General features: G+C 35.4%; 1 protein-coding gene across 18 annotated transcripts; it reads right to left on the bottom strand.

The window, feature by feature from the left end:
* Positions 1-6,728: 6,728 nt before the first annotated feature.
* LOC113287587 lies at positions 6,729-13,037 on the bottom strand. Of its 18 annotated transcripts, none has more exons than XR_003330163.1 (17): positions 12,623-13,037; positions 12,358-12,455; positions 12,029-12,197; positions 11,659-11,901; positions 11,415-11,487; positions 10,910-11,319; positions 10,755-10,822; positions 10,513-10,589; positions 10,106-10,271; positions 9,726-9,832; positions 9,518-9,675; positions 9,356-9,437; positions 9,123-9,212; positions 8,980-9,042; positions 8,594-8,653; positions 8,312-8,374; positions 7,456-7,779 (listed from the first exon to the last, which is right to left on the bottom strand). XR_003330163.1 is itself a non-coding variant. In XM_026536374.1 (12 exons), exons 7-12 carry the CDS (start codon positions 10,768-10,770, stop codon positions 7,247-7,249), a joined length of 537 nt encoding a protein of 178 aa, XP_026392159.1. In that variant the 5' UTR covers positions 10,771-10,822; positions 10,910-11,006; positions 11,415-11,487; positions 11,659-11,901; positions 12,029-12,197; positions 12,358-12,455; positions 12,623-13,037; the 3' UTR covers positions 6,729-7,246. The 18 variants fall into 18 exon arrangements, 5 of the variants coding, with proteins under 5 accessions (XP_026392159.1, XP_026392161.1, XP_026392162.1 ...); XR_003330166.1 differs by having other exon boundaries at positions 9,518-9,832; positions 10,910-11,159; positions 11,231-11,319; XR_003330169.1 differs by having other exon boundaries at positions 9,518-9,832; positions 10,910-11,006; positions 11,231-11,319.
* Positions 13,038-14,748: the final 1,711 nt, after the last annotated feature.

Here is a 14,748-nt window from a genome sequence, read left to right as displayed (position 1 = left end):
CTTGTAATTGGTGTGACTGATCCTAGTAATTGGTGTGACTGATCATGAGTATGTGTAATCGATCCTTGTAATTGGTGTAAACGGTCCTGGTAACTGGTGTATCACAAGAAATACCAGGTGTAGATGGAAACGATCTTTGTAATTGGTGTAACCGGTCCTAGTAACTGGTGTGACCGATCACAAGTGTTTCGATATTGAGGTATAACCGATCCTAGTGATTGGTAGAACCGATTGAACCCATGTATGTGATTTGGAATTTGATCAATCACATAGTTGTCTTGGAATACAGGGAAACCAATTTTAAACTTGTTTGGAAGTGTGGTATGAACGATTCCAAGAATGTAAATCCACGTAAATATGAAATAAGAATTTACAGTGAAAAGATGTCAACATACTTTGAATACGAGCAGTAACTCTTATCACTTATTGTTCAAAGATATTCCTTAGTACTCAAGGTGATCCTGTGCCGAAATAAATTGAGAATCTTTTAATTAAGTTTTTTGGTTTTATATGCTTTAATTACCAGCAATTAAATGCATATCTCTAGAGAATAAAAATTAGTAATGTGCATTTACTAATTGGAGATTTTCTATTGAGATATTTCGGAATTATTGGACAAGCATTTATTGGAATTATGAAAACCGCATTTTGCAATTCATTGCATATCTTGAGAATATTTTCGGTTTTGGAAATTCCTGGATGTCCAAACATCCTTGGTCTATAAATACCCAAGTTTGCATTTCTAACAAACTATCCTAAGAGCCGGAAAACTTCATTTCTTGTTGTTTCTGGTGGAGCCGTCTATTCGGAGAGGAAAGTATCCTAATTAGGTGAAATCTCTTACGACTGCTCGTTTAAAGACTTTTGTGGGATCAAGAAGCTCTACGAGTAACGTTGGTAGGAAATCAGATAATTGCAGTGTTATTAGTTTTCGATTGATTTGATTGACTAACGGTTGTTGAAACTTTGGCTGCACCTAGTTTGTTTATTCTTGGGAATCTTCTCTTTTGATATAAGATTCACTCAAACTAGATCAAAGTATCGACATGATCTTTAGAACTGTTGTTAGATCTAAAGACATCTTGTGATTATCCATTGTTAACAGACTCCGTTCTGTGCGTGATTGATCATAAGAAATTAAAGTGGTGTTGTGTAGGTTATTGAAGATAAAAGAAGATTCGAAGATGGAGAAGATTTCTTATTGGTTTTCGTATCTTGTGAATCGTGTGCACAAACCTTGATTGGCTGGGATCCAACTAGAATCCAATTTATTCGATTGATTAGTTGTGTGAGATCGATATCTATTTTAAAGTTTATCTTTGAGATCTATATTGATTGATTGTGAATCTAGACTTGACTATTTCGATAGTTAAAGTTAGATTGATCTAACTAGGCAAAGGAGTTTATTAGATTAAACGGAAGAGCCTTTCCGTATGACTTAAGATTTCTTTATCTTTAAAAGAATCGAAGGAGTTGTTACCAAACAGATTTGTTGTTCCTTTACTGTTTGGAATACGATCCAAAAGAATTGCACCAGTGCGTGACTCTTGAAATCGGAAGCGCAGGGATACTGAAGTAACTAAGTAGCTAGGTGTAGTCTGCTTGGTTTCAACTATACGAAGTTGGTTTAAATTTTGTATAGCGACTTAATTCTGAGAGTATTCAAATCTGGACTAGGTCCCGGGGTTTTTCTGTATTTGCAGTTTCCTCGTTAACAAAATCTTGTTATGTCTTTTACTTTGATTTCCGCATTATAATTATTATTATAATAAAGTAAAATACACATACGTTAAATCCGTCATACTTGATAGTGATTCTATAGAGTTTGGTTATTACCGAACCTATTATCAAGTATCACACTTTGATTGTTATATTGTCTCGATCTCGTATCCATGGACGATCACACAAAGTGTGAATACCGAAGTTGTTGTATTGTCTCGACTTTGTCCATAGACGATGACACTTGGTAAGAGAACTTGTAGGTTGAAACAAAAAGATTGTGGTGTATTTGGGTACCCTCGTCTTTTCAAAAGAGATGACGATTAAAATGGGTTTTGTCTACTCACATAAATTAGGTCTATGAATAATTATTTTAATTGTTGGTTGTATCTAACTTAGTTGATGGTTTTATTTAGTCACTGCCATATATTTTATCTATGAAGCTTTCATCATCTTGTTAGAATTTATTTGTTTTTGTGATTCAATGGCACAATAAAGTTTGTACCTGAAAAAAGAGTTTTTGTTCCTAACATTAACAGTGGGTATTAAATACCTAAGTAGGTCGGGGTTTATAATTTATTTGGTTTTAAAGGAGTGTTTTGAATAATCAAAATGTGGGTTGCATTTAGTCACTTCCTTTTGTATAGAACAAAATTTATGAATTGAACAATTTGCATCTTAATCAAGAGATTAACATTGAATGCACAAGTTCTAAATGGATAGATTTCTATAACATTACGACTTGATCAAGGATAAAACACTTCATGTGGATACGTCTTTTGTATATTCTTCCAACAAAGCAAAGGATAGTTGTTGTTATTGGAAACATCGATACTACTTGTTTTTTATTCAATCATCATACCAAAAGTACTTGGTATATCATTTTTGTATGTTCCTTCTCTAAAGCAATCTGGATGGCTATACCATGACGCATTGTGCCCATTCAGTATATTACTACTTTTATGAGTAAAATGCTCAATGATTGGCTAAAAATGAATACCAACAAGGTAGTTGGGATAGATTATTCTTAATCACTTCCTGACACATATGAAATGAGAGGTGTGGAACTTTTTGCCAGAAGGAATCCAACTCCTTAAGCCACTGATGAAAAAGCTTTGTCTTTCCATCTGTACATGGAGTACCTAATGTTAGAGCAATGCTCGATTGAGCCCACAAATTTTGCTATCTCTATCTTGTTTCCAGTGTTAGTTGATCAAAGCTATATCTTGATTTATATTCTACTAAGTCAAGTCTCGGATTAGGTTAGAATTTGGTAGTTGAGTATCATACATCATCCTCGGAGATCGAAGATCGCCGAAGACATTTGGAGAACTTTATTAATCAGGTATGTGAAGAATAAACTATTCTATTTTACTCACTATCTTTCCATTCTATCGTATGAAACTATGTCGAACAGTAAATTTATCGCAAATAAGAAATTTCGAGTCAAGCTTGTCTTCTTAAACATCTCGAAATATGATTCAAGAAAAAAATTCCTCCTAGATTAGTTGTTAATACAAATAAGAGAAACTGGGTCCAGTGAAAACAAAAACCTAATAAAGTTGAGGTTGATTATGCTTCAAAACCTAGTACACACGGTAGGTTACCCCGACTGGAGGTGTGTTCCTCTACGCAGGAGGGGGTCGGATCCCATGCTTCCAAAGATGAATGGTTGTCCTCCCAAGCTTGAAATAATAGACGTTGAAAGGTACTTAATAATATTAGTTCGAAACAATCTATTGTTCAGGAATTAATTTGTGGATCAATTGAAAATTTCCCATGCAAATGATTTTATCATTTGGGAATGTTTCTATCATCAACAGAAGTAAATTCAGAACTTCTGATATTTCGGCTCAGGGTAGGTTGGTGAACCAGTTCGCAAACCATAGATGTATGAGTTTTAGAAATACACGGAAGGTTGGCGAACCAGTTCGCAAACATTAAGTTCAGTTGGGGACAGTTCACGAACTGTGGTGATCTGAATTTTTCAAATTGGTGTAAAAGGCTAGCAGTTGGCGAACCCGGTTCACGAACCGATTCCATCTGAGTTCTCGAGCCGAGGTTCACGAACCGTAGCACCCTGACTCGTGAACTATTGCCTTACGGTTCATGATAGACGCATTTATGTGTTTATTTTGGTCTCAATTTTTATATATTGTTAGTGCTCATTTTTGTACTTATTATGGTATTTAATGTCTTTGTAGGTTTTTTTTGGAGAAATAAACTTTTGTGGAAAAATTGGCTTGAAAAGTGGCATTTGAACCCCCAGAGAAAATTACTAAAGGCACCCAAAAAAGTGTTATAGGTACCCCAGAAATGTGTTATTGGCACCCAGAATATTTGACACCCAGGAAATTTGTTGTTTACACACCACAAATTAATGTTTTTACCCCAAGACATGTGTTAAATACACCCCCAGCAGCGGATAGGGGAAGACCACCTTCTTCCCAAATTTGAATTCAGGATTTTGGTGGAAAAACAACATCATATTAGGGTTGGATTTTTTGAGGCTTTTGGGAGAGATTCAATCGCAAATTTTGGCGTGGATTGACTTGATTAGGTTATACAATGCTAGTATGGGTGTTGGATTCGTAAAACTTGGGCTGGATAATCAGGTAAAAGAAAAACAGAGTGTGGATATTTCACGGGTTTTTGTTTGAATTGATTTTTGGTAATTCAGTGAGGCTAAAGGCCATATAAGATTTCCTAAAATTCATATCAATCTAATAGATAGTTTAGAATGATTGGGACAGCTCAGAAGCGTGTAAACAGATTAGGAAATAAGATTTTTGTCGTGACTTGCACGAAAAGAAAAACAGAAATCTAACCGGAATTATGAGGTTATTGTTGTGTATAAAAGGATGCCTCGAGTCCCAAAAGAGTTTATGGAAGTCTAGAAGAAGTTTGGAAGACCACAAAGGGAGTAATCGAGAGTTACAGGAATTTATTTCTGCTACTACTGCTGAAGAACACGAAGAACAACCATGTCTTAGAACTGTCGTTTATAAAACTGTTAACTATTCTTTCAAATACTACCGCGTATGCGATACTGAGCTTTTAGCGTTTGTTCTATAACAGTGAATTTTGCAACACTTATATCTGTTGCGAACTCGTTGTATTAGCACTTTTACTTCGTTTCACACAGTTTTGAGCTATGAACAATTATTTTGAGCAAGTGATTAATATGAGGAGATAAACGTCTTAGTTGGGGTGACGAAGGAAGCCATTGTTCCAAGAAAAGTGGTATATTTCTATTTTCTATGATTTTTGTAATTTCTTTTATGATTATTTGCGTTGAATAAAAATTGTTTTAGTGATTATTATTGAGCAGTTATTGATTTCTTTTTGATAGATCATGTTTAGCATAGGGTTTTTGAAGTTCAACGCTTTTGATTTACAATTATTACTTTGAAAAATCTACTTTTGCAACATATTAGGATCACTTTGAACGTAATAATTGCATGAAAATTAACTAGATTGAATTACTTTAATTGGTTAATGGTGGAATCCGGAGTCTCGGTGCTTTTTATAATCTTGATATCAACTAATTTGTTTTGATTTTTCTAAATTAATTATTAGAATTTGAGTCTAAACATCATCCTTCACAAGTGTGAGAATCGAACATCTTATTTACCACTTGTACAATACATCAATTCACGAACCGTTTCACCAAAAATCCTAATAGAATTTAGCAGATGCTCAAAGACTTATTTTTTAAATATGTTTAGCATTGATGTGACTCTATTAAACACTTATAAGACATCATTGGTCATTAAAAGACTTGCATATGTGTATCATGATTAAATTCTTAAGTGTTTAATGAACATTAAAATTTTTTTAGTTCGTAAGCCATATTTTCCACTAGAACCGTCATTGCACATGGTTTCGTAACAGGACTACTGTGTATATTCTTCTATGCGATTTCAAGAAAATTTCTCACATGCTTACTTTAAACCCTAATTAGAGTTTCATTTAAATATAAAAAGTTTTTGCTTGAATCTCAGGTTATCTTAGCTTTAATTCTAAGCAACCCCCAGTCTTGAAAAAATATAAATAAACATGCTCTTTCAACTGGGAAAATCAATCCATAACACTTTGTTTCCTAGTTGATAGCTAGAGTTGTCTTCTATTGGCCTTGGTTCTCTTTGAGAAACATAATTAGGTCGATGACTGAAAGACTTCGCTTCGGGGATTCGTGAAGCCAGGTACGACTATCTTTATCTTGATAGTTTGTGTATCCTGATCATGTTTTTCTGTTATCGAGGTTCTCGTAATCTATTTCATGTAAGATACATAGGAATCGCAAAGTTCTATTCGTCCCAGATTTTATGATTCCTCTAGATAGATACCTGGAAACTATTCTTAATTGATAAGTTGAATATTGTTCTTGAGAGGTGGTAAAGAATGCATACTTCTCATCTAAGTGAGTGCAAGTGTTCCGGATTTGTGAGGTTTTCTAGCTTTGTCTATTGCAAACATATTTCCAAGCCTTGATCTTTGATCTAAAGAGAAATAAAATAGGCTTATTTGTTAGAGGTCGATTGGTATCAAAGGTTTTCACTTAGGTTGAAGCAACTCTTAGGATGTAAAGGACGTCATCTAAGGGAATCAATTGTGTAGAGCTTACGAGGTTCAAGAAACGCAAGGAGCGTGACTGTAGCTGAATTGCTTGGAGGGTGGATTCAGTCTTAACTACATTCCAATCCGAAGTATGATAGTAGACTAGTGTTTGTAGTGGTTTAATACAGTTTGGTATTCAAATCTGGACGAGGTCCTGGGATTTTTCTGCAGTTGCGGTTTCCTCGTTAATATTGCTGAAAAATTTCAAAGTCATAATATATGACGAGAATCTGATTTTGATTCAAAAGTAACCCAGAGAGATCCAAAAACAATAAAATAAAATAAAAACTCGTGTGAACACTAAAGACCTAAAATCAAATTGATTAGGGTTGGATCAAAATATTTTTTCCGACTTACTTATTAAAACCCGACGATTAACAATTCAATTCTACCTTTAAGCATGAGAATACCTTGGTAAATCACTGAATAAAAAAATATTAGGATGATAAAGATAAGTAGGTGTTTTTTTTTCTTACTTGCACATCCACAAAACCATGTTTCCGCAGCCGAGGACATTTATCTCTCGGGACTTTCTACAAACAACTTGTATTTATTTTGGTTGTGAGGAGATATTATATTATTGTTGATTTACAATCCATTCCAAATCTCCTTCTCTGCAATTTATTCAATTCCATCAAAAATCCAAATTTCCTAACATATGAAACATTCATATACATCACGTTCAATCCTTTATCACCTCACACCAATAACTACATCATCTCTTTTTCTCCGATAGGCAAAAATTATGTCCAACTTTATATCAACTTGTATCAATGATTAGCAACGGTAGCTGGCAATTGAAAAGTGGGGTCGCAACAGTTCAACACTGTTACGAAAGTCGATGCTGCAATTTTTCGCAACAGCTACATTCCCGATGCAAATTTCCAGTCGCAATAGTCAACTGACGTCAATATTTCGCAACAGTTAAGAACTGTTCGAAACTAGATGGTCGCAACAGTTCCCAACAATTGCAAAACTGGAATATCGAAATTTTCGCAACACCAAAAAAATGGTGATTTTGACCAGTCAAAACCAGGTCAACATTAGAGTCCCTGCAACAAATTTAAATTTCGTATTCATTCCGAAATCAAATTAATCGAACAAAAATATCAAAAACGTACTCTTAGAGTTAATTCACAATGATATACCATGATGCAGTCCATATACACCAAAAAGTATGAAGCACATCACAAAAATCATATCATGTGGATATTTTTATAAATATTCAGTATCACACTAAGGTTCTTACAAAATGATCTAAAGAAATAAGAACTCTCACATTGGTCTGCTGGAACCAGCTAACCAGGTGAACATTCTCTGCCGCATGAGGTATGCCCGGTGCTTGAAGTTTAAGTACCATGGGTTGTGAGGCATTTCAACTGGAGGAACCAGCAAGAGCAGTGTGTTAGATGTCGCACGCCCAATGAAGCTGCTCAAAATCTACAACAAATAATGGACCATTTTACTATTAGTATTCAATATGACAAGCAATAATTGAGTAAGTGATAGTCTGTATCTTTGAATGTTTAAATACGACAAGACAGTTGTTGGTTCGTTCGACCGATACAATGAAGAATGGACTACATAGTAACAATCATTTTTTATGGTCCAGTTTTTTAACTCCCTTTTCTTTTTTATTTACTTCAATTCTACTATTCCACAAGAGTAGAAAATTTGTTGGATAGAGGGCAGAGTGGGTAATGAGTGTAACCAACTACTATTTTTGTTCAGCTAGACCATGCAAAGTCACTATAATTGTAATAATTCAGGTACAAAGGGAGAGACAAATTCTACCTGGAAGTATCTGTGGGGGGCATGACAAGTGCAATTGCTTCGGGTAACATGATTTAATAAAAAAGCCACGTAAAATCCATGTAAAATTTCAAATGAACTATAAATAGTGAAGTAGGTATGGGCAGTATATTGAGGTCTACAGGCAAATAATAGAAGTTCCAAAATAGTCTATCATTACCTGGTATGAATAATGTGTATGAAGATCAACTGAAGACATAAAGCAAGTCTGTGAAGGATGTGCCTGAAAAAATAACCAGGAAGTTAATGAGTGAAGTGACTGTATACTTTTGTGACTAGGACAATACATATCAAGGATTAAAGATGTGCATGATATCATACGATTGATGTCAAATTGAAGTATTGATAGACACATTATGCGCCTAAAGTGAGGCAAGGATTAGATAACAACAAGTCCTTGAATAAAAAACAAGATGACTACTTGAAAGGTGATTTTTCTTACTTGCATGAATCCACCCAAGGGGGAAAAGGAAGAGTTTGTCTTGAAACTCGAAAATTTCTTCTTCATTCATCGTCGAGCACCGGACAAACAACAAACATTTCATCACGAATGACGTTCACATTAAAATAAGAAGTGAATCCCATGCAGGTGCAAAAGATTTAGGAAGAACACAAACGGCACAAATAAGTTTTCTTTTGATTTAGTGAGCTCTGTGGATAGTTTTCATCTTAATTATATGAAATTAGACTGTCATCCTAGACAAGTCAAATAATTTAGCTAGATCGGCGGGGATCATCTAATGGGAAGGAACAGTGAAGCTCGAGTAAGACACTATAAAAATACTGTCAAATTGATGAAAGAGAACAAAGGAGCAAAACATTACTTACAGAGTCCTAAGTTGCCTCCTGCTTTGGAATTATCAGTGTTGTAATATGGAATACTCTGTTTTTCTGCAATTGGTTGCAAAAGTCAGAATAGATATAATATTCATAACAGTTTGCTGCAAACTTTAACATTCATAAGAACTTACCGGTTTACCAGCAAGAACCCCACATGTTTCTAAATATTTCTTTGTATTTGCTTGCGCCAACCTCAGGAAACCGTCCATCATGCTTACAGGCTGCAAAGTGAGCATTTATTTTCATTTTATAAGGATTAACCATGTACTTGGTCACACTCAACTACTTTCCATGGATCAGTATTGTACAAGAAAAGATATACTACGATACTTTTGAATACTTGGTCCCATATATCTTGCACTACCTTCTTTCTTCTTTTTGCCAGCAACACAATGTTCTCACCATTGTCCATGTCCCAGGATTCTATCCCATGTCGTACATAACGTCTGCAAACAGCTTGAATAAGCAAAACCAAAATAAATCCCCAAGTGTTAGAAAGTAGAAAAAGAAGTTGATTCCCACCAACCTTAACGAAAGATACAAGCCAACTTCAGTAAGAGATGATTGAACCAGGAGGAACAACGGCGAGTTCTTGCCGAGACTATGGAGATCCAAAAGCATATTTGGTTTTATAGCCAGACTCACAAGCGCCACCTCACCATTTTTCATGTTTATTACAGAAAGCTGCTAAGATAGAGATGCAGCTGAAATCAAAGATCTCACTAACGCCTTACCAGTTAGATTCTAGTGTTCGCGAAAGAGGAGGTAGCCCCACTGTAAGAAAACCTCTACAGGAAGAGCTTTCGAAAAGTAGGATAAAAGAAGGATTTTCCAAAGCACCCTATGAACCACATGTTTGACATGTAGACATCAATATTCTACAAAGCACGATCTCGAAAAATATAATAAAATCGCTAAAACCAATAAGAAATTAGAAACTGATGCCATTATGTAATACTAGCTCTATAAGGGATCAATAGTGCTTAACTAATTTTTTCAGCACCAGCATCCTATATTTTAGCTTCAGAAAGTTACAAATGCCAGAGTTAGGGTTATGTTTTTCACCATCCTTGACAACACTGGAAGGAGAGTAAGGATAATTTTAGTGCCTTACCTGACATGGTTAAGTAAACGGTATAACTCTGTGCATTTTGAGAAACCATACGAAGAGTTCCAGTAATCTCGTCCAGCCATGACATACATTGGCTGAGACAAAACACAATGGAGTTGGTACCAGAGGGTTGTGGGTGCAACGGGAGCTATAGTGAGCCATCGTTTTACTGCACATTCATTTCAGATGTTAGCATCAGCCTCATTATCGGACCTTCTCAAGAAGAATATGCCAAAAGCATGGCATAGTGAATACGAAAGAAGAACAAGATTCTAGAAATCTATGTCCTTGATAAAGAAGCATCCGAATAAAACTAGTGAAGTGTCAATGAAGCAGTGTAATCAATTTCTAGTAAACCAGTAATTGAAAATGAAATAAATAAAAAAACAAAGAAGCAGATGTGGTCCTACCCGCAAATGGACGGTGCAAGTAGGACATGCAACTTCTCTTATTCTCCTCCCAGATCCATCAGAGGATGGTTTTGAACCTGTAGAAATTATAAATACCAAATATAAATTTAAGTATGGGGGTTTGATCCTTCTAAGTAGCATATGTTTAATCCTTCTAAGCATAACCAGCGATGGTTTGACATCAACAACAGACACAAGCAGACGCCAGTATACATTATGGTAAAACTGGCATATCCACTTACTGGCAGATATAATCATTTGTACAGGAACTGTTACATTGAGGAACTTTGCGAAGAGCCAAAGCAGCAGCCTGCAATTGCAATTATAAGTGAATAAAGTGTCCTTTTAGTAAACATATTTTATCCAGTTACCTTAAAGGTACAGTGAAAGAGGTTACCTTCACTACAAGATCATTAACTGATATCTGTTTCCCACCAGAATCTTCTTGGAAGGAATTAAGTTGGCTTCTCAATCTTTCAGGAAAATAACCATACCTAAGGAGCACCCACATCACAAGAACAGAAGAAACATAAAACTTTGTTTTTCACAACTGATACTCACTCCATTAGTTTGTCGACACAAGAATCAACAGTCAAATAATAATGAGGAATAGTTTGTTTTAATTGTAGCAGATGTGAAGCTGTGATCTGCAAAAGTAGATATATCAGCTACAGCTCTGTCCCACTTAACGTTAAGGCATACAAAAGAAAAAGTTTACTTTTGTTATTTGACTGTGTGGAAGTTCGGTGTAATCCAAATTAGATGCATGTGTTGTAGCTTTATCCTTGGAGGTTGATGCCTTGCTAGCTACATCATTAGGTGAAATGTATTCATTGATACTCAAAAGGAACCCTACCAAGAAAATGACCAATACACAGGAAACAATATTGAAAAAACTATACCCAAGTAGTCATCAATATCATCCTTCACAATACTTCCATCAGGACCTGTGCCTTTAACGCTTGAAATAGGCACCTATTGTGAAGTACATTCAAATAAATAGAAAGCGTCAATATTCCAACAAAAGTGGTTGCATAAGAAAGCAAGGAAATATGCCAAATGCTCAGGACACGAGAAACCCATAATGAGTTTATTTGATATTGAGTAATAAGAGTTTTGTTGTAACAATTGAAAAGAAAGACTAACGTTGTTCTCTTCAATCTTCAGCCAGTTTTTTTGCAAGAGGGAGAGCAAAACTGCGACCTTCTGATTGAGGAGGTTCAGCAGCCACTGAACTTGTTAGCTCAGGCGAGCTCACGGGCTCCGCCTCTTTTTTGGTGGAGAAGGTTCAGGTGAGCTTTTCGCCCCTCCACTAGATGCCGTTGACGAAGCTTTGTAATCAGAAAATTTTACAATATCATCTTCTTCTTCGACTGTAATAGCGATTACCTATATAAAATAGAGAAAACAACAGATTACATATATTAATATATAACAGGAGATCGTGTTTTGTACAGCTAGAAATAGGACTAACATAAATTCCAGGTACACATATATCCTAAACAGCTACACTTACTCCTTAAAATGGACCAAAGAGGGAAAACCAGTGATGCTTGATCAAGAGCACATGTTAATAATGTTTTAGCCAAAGATACTATCTAACCCCAATATTTTGAAGCTTGCTTAAGTTTCTTGTTCCAACCAAGACAAAGCACAAAATCTACGTCACTATCCTCCACAACTTTCTGAAACAAAAGAAAATAAGCTGAATAATCAAATGAATACAAAACCAAGAATTTCCTACCAAAATTTTAATGTCCTCACATCAACAATTCTATAATCGAAAACATGATTCAGTTCTAGAAACTACTAACTACGAGAATCTAATTACTTTTAGAAACTAACCCAAATTTGGTCTAACCCCTCAAATGTCAATGAATCAGTTTGCTGCTTGTTTGTAATCTTACATAGCTCATTCCCTGCAATCATTTAGCCTGCAAGTTCTAAACAAACACAATAATCCTAATTACTCAAAAACTGAAAATACTCCTTAATCAACCAAAAACAGCAATCACCACTAATTGAAGAGAAATACCAATTAAACATTCAATACATTAAACGAAGATAAGTCTTGTAATTAAAGATGAAATACGAAGAAAAGGAAAAATACCCTGTAACAAGTAGAGTGATATCCAACTCTTTACAGCAGACCTAGAACCCCATCTCTGCCTTTAACAAATCAAATTCAATTAGAACTTCAAAACTATAATCTTATCCTGACCTATTTATTGAAATTTCATTTACACAATCAACATATATCAAATAAACAAACAAACCCCTTTGTATTGACCCCTAGTTCCAAGATGTTTTCTATCTTCTTCTTTTTGAACGACGACCATTAGGTTTTGGGTTTGGTGGATCTTCAAACAGAAAGAGATTTCTAGGGTTTTGAAAGAAAATAGGGAAAAGGATTTGGGGGTTTATGAAGTTGATGATAACGATGTTTCTGGTAGTAGTAAGGGGGGAGAGAACGAGAGAAAAGCAGAGATTTAGAGACGAGAACGAGACAGGAAGGAAGAACAAAATGAAAGGTAGAGAATAGAAGATTAGAGAAAAAAGGTGTTCTCGATAATGATAAAGAGCGAGTCAGTTTTGAAGCTGACTACGAGTATCTGAATAGGATGCAACCGAGTCAGCTTAAAAGTGTGGGCAGCACACACACGAGTCACACGCGTAAAACTGAATTCTGTTGCGAATCGCAACAAGGTGAAATAGTTGCGAGTTTCGTAACTGTTTTTTCTGTTGCGAACATTTTGCAACAGAATTTCGCGACTGAAAATTCGCAACAGATAGAAAGATGTTGCGAATCTGAGTTGCGGATCACTAAATTTGGTGTAGTGTTCCTGCCTAAACAAAATTCGAATCATACCCCAAGCTTCCCGCTACCTCATGAACTTTGAATCATGTCCTAATTTTCTGATTTCACGACAATATCAGTGGTATCATATTATCATGCACACAATAAATAAACAATGAGGTAGTTGAGGTAGTTGAGATCGCAGTAGTTAATTAAGACTATGTGAGCAGAAAATTAGGGTTTATTGTCCACTGAAAGAGAAGATATTGTCTGCCCAGAGAAAATAAAAAACGAAAAGAGTAGGGTTTCTTTTTGGTGGAACGGAGAGAATGCGTTTTGTTATTGGGAAACCAATGGGGTATACCATAATTTTGGGCATACCAAAATCTTCCAAGGCATACTGAATGAAGACAAAAAAGGTTGTGAAATAGCAAAATCAGATAACCCCTTAACCCAAAAAAATTTAATGGCAAATCTGCCCTTTACGTATTAGTGTTAATAATCTTGATTAGTAATTAAATATTTTGTTTAGTGATTAAAATAATTTTCAGAATTATAAGAGTTGTTTAGATGAAAAATTTGAGGAAAAAAAAATCAAAGTTTTGGTTTGGTTAAGAAGGAGAGAAAGAGAAGGAGAAAGTGAGAAAATTCTAATTCTTGATTCAATGGAGGATGAGGAGGGTCATCATTCATCTAAAAAACCTAGGAAAATACATATCAACTACAACAATGATCCAGAAATGGCTGATTTCTTAGATTATGAGAATGATTTTACACCCACTCAAACTCAAGCTCAAATTCAAACACAAACTCAAGATGATGATTTTTATGAGCCAAATCCTGATGATGAAGACATTGATGAGGAACCCAATGCTTCTAATACACAGGTACACTTATATCCTATACTTAATCTCACTTCTATAGCTCTCAATTATCAAAAGTTAGGTTTTTTGAATCATGGTTCGGCGAAACAGGTTGAGGTTCGGCTCACATCTATGAGCCGAATCTACCAATTGATGAACGGTTCGGCTTACTGAATCTGTTTACTGCATGTGCCGAACTGTTTGTTAGACACTAGTTCGGCTTATATGAAAGTTTCATAGTAAGCCGAACAACATCCTGAATAGCTCGGAAAAAAAATAATTACCGGTTCGGCTTATATTTCGAAAATCGTATGAGCCGAACATCAATTTGTTATTTTTTGGGTTAAAATATTGTTATTGGTTCGGCACATATTGAGAATATCGTAATAGCCGAACCTCGTTAATGTGCTAGGTTCGGCACATATTATGATTATCGAATACGCCGAACCCCTATGCATCTCTATCTGTGACTAGGTTCGGCTTGAAATTTCATGCCGAACTGTTCATATACACTTACAGGAAGCTTTTGTGAAGAACAGTTCGGCTAAAAACGCAACTCAATTTTGAGCCGAACCC

The sequence above is a fragment of the Papaver somniferum genome, chromosome 6 (assembly GCF_003573695.1).
Source record: "Papaver somniferum cultivar HN1 chromosome 6, ASM357369v1, whole genome shotgun sequence".
NCBI classification, from domain to species: domain Eukaryota; kingdom Viridiplantae; phylum Streptophyta; class Magnoliopsida; order Ranunculales; family Papaveraceae; genus Papaver; species Papaver somniferum.
Note: the sequence above shows the minus strand (reverse complement) of the source record. Positions and strands in the feature narration are given on the sequence as shown.